General features: G+C 46.9%; 1 protein-coding gene across 1 annotated transcript in view; it reads left to right on the forward strand.

Moving 5' to 3' along the window:
- Window positions 1–6,943, forward strand: part of MTHFD1 (methylenetetrahydrofolate dehydrogenase, cyclohydrolase and formyltetrahydrofolate synthetase 1) — a 59,874-nt gene extending 52,931 nt beyond the window's left edge. Inside the window, exons 25-28 of the mRNA XM_059182300.1 lie at window positions 2,197–2,304; window positions 2,841–2,993; window positions 5,359–5,452; window positions 6,694–6,943. Of these exons, the coding sequence (XP_059038283.1) occupies window positions 2,197–2,304; window positions 2,841–2,993; window positions 5,359–5,448 (351 nt within the window). The 3' untranslated portion in view covers window positions 5,449–5,452; window positions 6,694–6,943. The remainder of the gene's footprint in view (window positions 1–2,196; window positions 2,305–2,840; window positions 2,994–5,358; window positions 5,453–6,693) is intronic.
- Window positions 6,944–7,621: the final 678 nt, after the last annotated feature.

The following is a 7,621-nucleotide window of genomic DNA, read 5'->3' on the forward strand; positions in this document are numbered from 1 at the left end:
AGCCCTGTGCTCCTCAGCTCACTTGCTGGTTCAGGGCTGCCTCAAGTTCAGAGAAGCTCTCGGGTGTAAAGCCAGAGCACTCCGGCAGGGCTCAGCATTCTTTGCGTCACTGAGTAACTCTAAGCAGCACTGCTTCTTCTGTGGTCTCATAAAGTTAGTTCACAGGGAGGTGGTTCTTACTGTAGGGTTGTATTTTGTTTTCAGTTCTCTGCCCCTGTATTTCAGGATGTGGTTGGACATTAGGTAAGTATGCCCACAACAACTGGAACGTTCATTAGGAACGTAGGATGGAGGTGATATAAAATTCTGCTTTTATTTTCCTGACTGGTTCTTGGCATGGTTTCTAAAAGGTAAGCATAGACTTTCAAAATCAGCCATAAAAAGGGAGGAAACCCCAGTATTCTTGAATTAACATTGCAGATAAAATACACTGACATTTGGTCAATGTTGTCCTATTGACCTTGACATTTTCTTACTGAGCTTTAGTTTTATAGGCTGGTTTGAATATCCGTTCAACCAATCATATTTTTCGGAAATGCCCTAAACACACATCTGCACACAAATGCAATGCAAGCATTGTTCGGGGCTCTCTCTAAGCCCTGTTCCCAGTGCCTGAGTTAGGAGCCCCAGTCCTGGAAGGCCAGCAGCAGGTCCCAGGGAGGTGGCGTGATGAGGACTTGAATCTCTCATTTTTATTCGGAATTTTTCTCTGTTGCGACAGACAGGAGGCTGCCACTTTTTGTCTTCTTTTGCATCTCTTGGTCTTCAGTCACCCCTCAACAAAAGTACTGCTGCCTCAGAAGTTCTGAGTGTGCCTTGGCATTTATGAAGCTCCAGGGATAAGATGCAGGTGAAAGCAGTATCACTTGTCACCTCTTGATAAAACCATGGCTGAATAGACACTTTATTTTTGTCCATTATCCAAAGCCTCTTCATAAATTATCATTGTTCAGCTCAGAAGGGATTTTTATCTTTATAGATTATTGCTCCTTACAGAAAACAAACCTTGCCCGGTATGTCCTCCTGACCTTAGTTGCTGGGGAGCATGGAGGCAGACATTTTGCCGGATTTCGGTACTTTGCTCATCCGAGCGGCTTTCCTTCCCATTTCCCTCAGGCAGTGTCTCCCTATGCTGGTGGCCATGCGTCCCAGCACCCCGGCGGAGCAGCGCCACAGGGTGGGGACCCCCCCCCCGGCCTCCATGCAGGGTGCTTTCTGCTTCATAGCCTTCCTCAGCACTCCTGGTGCATGAGCATCATGGAAATCACTGGGGTGTTGTTTTTTTTAATAAGTAGATGATTTGGTTTTTAGGACTATTTCTAAGCAACAGTCATCCACAATCAATATGTTGTGTTAAAAATAGGCTCTGCCTCTCATGTACAAACAAAGTGGGGGTTATTGGATGGATATTGGACGTCTTCCTTCATCAGTAGTACCCCAGGTCTGGTTTGATGTGAGTCTCATCTCCAGTCACAGGAACATTTGTTTTTTGAAGAAATAATCATTCGTGGGTAGTTGGTAGTACTGTCAGTGGTGTACCTAAGGACATCCTGAATATGCATGCGTGTTTGTGTCTGTACACACACACATAAACACACACACACACACACATTAACTATACCTCTGTGGGACATTTTCCACTCACAATATCTGAAGCTCGGTATTAGGGTCCTGGGATCGAGTCCCGCATCGGGCTCTCTGCTCAGCAGGGAGCCTGCTTCCCTCTCTCTCTCTCTCTCTGCCTGCCTCTCCATCTACTTGTGATTTCTCTCTGTCAAATAAATAAATAAAATCTTTTTAAAAAAAATCTATAAAAGAAAATGTTGCTAACCCAAATATACCTCAGGCTATTTGCATATTTATATGTGTGTGTAGGAATGCCTGGAGGGCTCAGCTGCTTAAACGTCTGCCTTGGGCTCAGGTCTTGATCCCGGGGTCCTGGTATCGAGCCCCCACGTTGGGCTTCCAACTCAGTGGGGAACCTGCTCTACCTCTGCCTGCCACTTCTCCTGCTTGTGCGTGTGCTCTCTCTCTCTGACAAATAAATAAAATCTTCAAATATATGTGTTTGTGTGTGTGTGTAAGAGCATTTTCTCAACCTTTTAGGAACTCTGGCCTGGAATGTGGCCGTGTCCCAGTTCACAGTCGTTGTGTGCTCCCGGTCATGGCATCTCCCTTCTCTTCCCTGTCTGTTAGCTCCCAGTCGAGGATAAAATCAGAATCATTGCACAGAAGATCTATGGGGCTGACGACATTGAATTGCTTCCCGAAGCTCAACACAAAGCTGAAGTCTACACAAAACAGGTAGATACTTGGCGGTTCATTCACTTCTTTACAGTGGCCCAGAGTCAGAGCCCCCAAGTTCTCCCAGCCCTGTGGGGTGCCACTGCCTCACTTCTCTCGGTGGTAGCCCTTTCCCCTCTGAATACTGAGTTTGGATGAGGTGGTCCAGGCCTTTATCTACTCAGAGGTGGTATAGATGAATGTGTGGAAAAGCCATGAAGAAGTAGGAAGTATCTTCCTCAAATATTAAGAGCCTGCCTTCAGTTGTATTCTCATGTCTGCTCCAAACTATCATTTTTAATTGGTTATGTAGATGAAAATACAATACTCACTTTTAGAATATGGTTGTAGGCCCTTGCCTCTCTCACCCAACAGAGGTTTTGGTTTTTTTTTTTTTTTAATGATCTGTGATAATTAAGCTCAAGGCAGTAAGGTCCAGATGGGTATAAAGGGAATTGGATATTTTAAATAAATGGAAGAATCTGTATCATCACCATCCCCAGGTATGCTTTGTAGCACTGTCAGCCTTTCATTGGTCTTGCTTTTTCCCTTCTCAGGGTTTTGGGGACCTGCCCATCTGCATGGCCAAAACACACTTGTCCTTGTCTCATAACCCAGAGCAGAAAGGTGTACCCACGGGCTTTGTCTTGCCCATCCGTGACATCCGTGCCAGCGTCGGGGCCGGTTTTCTGTACCCCTTGGTGGGGACGGTAAGTGAGTGCTACAGGCAGAGAGGGGGTGGTTCATCTGGGCTTCTCGTCTGACATTGGTCACGGAAAGCTGAGCAGAGTTCCTCACTGAGCAGCAAGCTAGAGTCAGGACCCGTAGATTAATCCCCTTGCTGTGGACCATCCAGGCGTCAGTTCAAGGATGAAGCCATAACAGCTTATCATGAATAACAGTTCTGTTTCCCAGGGGCGGTGTGACATTGACTGAATTCAGGACAGGCCTCATCGATCATCTGTGGCAGTGCTAATGTATAATCACAGCTGACCTTCACTCGGCACCTTTCACAGATGAACTCAGTCCTGCCATGCATCCGTTGAAGTACGGACAGAGGGTCCGCCCCTCCCGGGTCTTCTTTTTTTTTAATATTTTTTTTTATTTATTTGAGAGAGAGATCACAAGTAGGCAGAGAGGCAGGGAGAGAGAGAGGGGGAAGCAGGCCCCCCCGCTGAACAGAGAGCCTGAAGTGGGGCTCGATCCCAGGACCCTGAGATCATGACCTGAGCTGAAGGCAGAGGCTTAAACCACTGAGCCACCCAGGTGCCCCCCATCCCGGGTCTTGACAAGCCTGGAGCTTAGGCCTGAAACTCATTGGGAATTTGTTGTTTCTGAGGAAAGAATTTCCCCCGTTAAGTTAAGATGCAAATGAACTCCGTAGATGTGACAAGTGAGGTTGCTTATTTCAACTTCAAGATGAATTCAGTACCCAATGCTGCTTTATCTTACGAATTGTATGCACACGGAAAGAGGAGTCCTGTTCAGGAGTCCTGTTCGCAGGGGGGACAGGGTGCGGAAGGGCGCAGCTGACCATCCCAGGTTAACACTGCCCCATGCCTGGCTTCCCCCCTTTGATCTGCCCATATCCTATACCTGCAGCTTGTGCTTACCTGCAGTACAGGACTGACCGAGCAAACAGCCAGCTGACAATGTAAAAGAAGCTGATAGATCTCCTGTTGGAGCTGTGTCACTCGGGATAGTAAGAAAGTGGTAGGTGGCATGACAGAGTCAGACGTGTGTAATGTGAAAGCCACATCCAGTTCTCACTGCTCGTTCTGGGCTTGGCCAAGTTCTTACAGACGTGTGCCCTGCTTCCCTCAGCTCTCAGCGTGGGGCAGAATCATCCCATAACACCAGTGGTCAGACAAGTGCCAGTGTTCACCGGCGGGAAAAATCCTCTTTGGTAAAGAGCAAAAATACTGAAAATCCGAATCAGTTTTGGGAGCCATCTTCAGAGTTTTCTACTGCCATTCACATGTGTGTCTATGTCAGTGGGCACATGCCCAGTATCTTTAAAGTCCTCTTCAGGTTTCTCTGCCAGGTCTAAGGAACAGTCCCTTCCTACCCCATTCTTGTTCCCACACCCAACAGTTGCCTACAGAGTTCAGAGTTCACGAATAGAGACAAATATCAGATCCCTGTAGAATGTTCTGGTAAGTTACAATTCAGTTGTAGAAGTTGAGCTTCAGTTCTTCTCCTGTCGGATCTGATTGGGGACTTGTATGTATTCCTTATGCAAGACTGAGGTTTTACTTACAAGTCTTATGGATCTGCAGCTAATTAGATACTTGTCAAAGCCTATTCCTGAGAAAAGAAGTTCAAATGTAATCTGTAGGCCTTAACACCCTCAGTTTTAGAAGGCCACTCTGGACCAGTAAACATAGTGATGATAAAGCTATCTAGACCTTGTACGGAAATGTCTTGCCCTAGTTAAAGGACACCAGCGCTGATGTGTTGCCGGAATAGAGGCATCGACATGAAACTCATCAAAACAGTATTAAAAAGGCAAGAGAAGGGGCGCCTGGGTGGCTCAGTGGGTTAAAGCCTCTGCCTTCGGCTCAGGTCATGATTCCAAGGTCCTGGGATCGAGCCCCACATCAGGCTCTCTGCTCAGTGGGGAGCCTGCTTCCCCCTCTCTCTCTGCCTGCTTCTCTGCCTGCTTGTGATCTCTGTCTGTCAAATAAATAAAATCTTTAAAAAATAATAAAATTAAATTAAAAAGCAGAGAAGCCCCATACCCCTTTTGGTCTCATGAGAGGGGAGGAAGTGCCTCCTCAGCGCCCCCAGCCCCTGCCCTAGACACTATGAAGGTGTCTCCTGCTATTTCTTGTTACCACTGTCAGGGTGGAAGATGACAGGGAAGCCTGGCATTCGGCATGCTGGAGGACACGCGAGTTTCTCTTGGGGGGTCATAACAGGATCCGTGACGTGTTTTTCAGCATGTAACAAGAAGACTACCACCTTATTGACAACTATAAAATAATATTCTATCTTTGTGCCTCGGACTTTTTATCTGAAGAGAAGTTGAAAACAAAGGTCACTTTATTTCTCATGCTATTTCACATCTCCTAGATGAGCACAATGCCTGGACTCCCCACGCGGCCCTGTTTCTATGATATTGATTTGGACCCCAAAACTGAACAGGTGAATGGGTTGTTCTAGACAGGTGAGTTGTTACTGGTAAGAGTTTTGCTTTTTGGCTTTGAGGTATATTTATGAATCATGGGACTCCAGCAGAAGCTGTGAATGCAGATTTGAATGCTTTTGAAACTTTTCCTTCCAAACATCACTGAGGGGAGAGTTGGCAGTGACCAGTGGAGGAAATAGTGCACAGTTGTGGAAGGGTGTGGCTTGTTAGGGAACAGTGTGGGGGAGAAAGCCGCTAGTGAACTCTGGAGGGACTGCCACAGAGGCTGGGCTGAAGGTCTGTGTACTTTGAGTAGATAGCAGGCAGGAGTAGAGTAAATGTCCCAGGAAGTAGAAAAGAGGAGAAAACAGGACCAGCCCAGGAATACTTGGAGTCTTAAGTAAAAGGTTCCCAAGTATTCATCACAATGAATGAGCCTTCCCTAGACACATCCTGTTGAAATTTCAAAAACATTAAAGATACAATTCTAAAAAGCCTTTTCTAGAAAAGAAAAAGTGTCTTGTCTATAAGAAAATGGGAATTAGAGTGAACAGCTGTCTTCTTACCAGAGTTAGGGGCTTTTCAACAGTGGAGGAATCCCCTCCGAGCTGACTTGGCACCTGCACTCACACCCCACCGCATCTTTCCAGAGGCTTTCAGACACGTTCAGGTTTGCTGCCCCACCTCAATTCCTAGGACGGTATTTAGCAGTGAACTCCGGCAAAATGGGGAATCAACCAAGAAAAAGGAAGCCATGGTTTTCAGGAAACCGAATCCTGATCTGGGCAATCACAAAGGAGAATCCTGACAGCTGCAAGGGACCTAGAGTTATAAGTCTAGGAAGGAGGAATTGAGAAACGCTAGAAAAGACAAGGGTATCAAAGGTAATGCAAAACTGAAGCTCTCACATTGTTTAAAAAAGTAAAAGGTCCAGGTGGAAGCAAACAAGTCCTCTTCTAAGCAACCGTAAGGATGGGTTGCTGAGATACAGAGACGAGATGGTGTGCTTGCTGCCCTGTCTTTCCTCCGGGAGGGCTTCTGTGACACGGGGAGTGTCCGTCTGACTCAGGCCTGGCCTGGCCTTGGACAGTCTTCACGGAGCCAGAACGCAAGGGCCATGTGTGCTCTCAGGCCTCGGGCCAGCCCTACAGAGGTGGCTGTGGAAAGGCTGGAAACAACAGCTTTGGCGGCGCCAGATGGGAGTGCCTGGGCATGGAAGGGCAGAGGCCATGCTTCAGCTCCTAGAGGAACGTTTACTTCTTGTCTCTTTGTCCTTCTAGATTGCCCCTCTCCAAGAAGCTGCTGTGAACATTTGGCCGTTGTCCACTGAAGCCGACTGTTGGTTAGGAAGTGTGGGGAAGTCGAGAGAAGGCAGCCCCTGGTCTGAAGATCCTTGGAAATCAAGAGCAGGCATTTCCCCAGTAGCCTTATCTTCAGTCTTAATTCCCACCATCATGTATAAACTAACATAAATCATGCACAAGTCTACTTGATTGAAGTTCCACAGAATAAAAGGAAATGATTTTGCTATCTGGATGTTTAAATATAAATTCTAGCAATCACAGACCGTGCTGCAGTATCTGCCGTCCTGGGGGACCCATTTGCTGGCAGAGCCCAGGACTGAAGACGCAAGTTGCAAAACGTACTTTATGACACTGTTGTGTTTATTTTTTTTATTTTTGTAAAGGCCTTTATTTATTTGTCAGAGAGCATGAGAGAACATGAGCCGGAGGAGGGGCAGATGGAGAGGGAGAAGCAGGCTCCCCACTGAATGGGGAGCCCCATGCAGGACTCAGTCCCAGGACCCTGGGATCATGATCTGAGCGGAAGGCAGACACTTAACGACTGAGCCACCCAGGTGTCCCAACACTGTTGTGTTTAAAGGGGTAAATGGTGCGTGCTTGCAGATTTCTGGGAGGACACATCATGAGGAGACCGCCTGATAGGGTTGAGGGGAAAGCAGTATATAGAGAATGCACCTTTTTATCATACAGCTTTCTCTATTCCTTTTTTAACCTGAGAAAGTATTGCTCATATAGGTTTTTGTCCTGAACTTCCTTGGAATGCCCATTTCTGTCACAGCTTTAGCTCCACTTATTTTTAAGTTCTCAGGAAGGATGGTCGTAAAGCTCTAACTATAGTGAACCCTGTCTGCTCTGTTGATTCAGCAAATAACTGATTGAGCTGTGCCTGGGCTCCACCCCTCCC

Source organism: Mustela lutreola, chromosome 7, assembly GCF_030435805.1.
Source record: "Mustela lutreola isolate mMusLut2 chromosome 7, mMusLut2.pri, whole genome shotgun sequence".
Lineage (NCBI taxonomy): Eukaryota > Metazoa > Chordata > Mammalia > Carnivora > Mustelidae > Mustela > Mustela lutreola.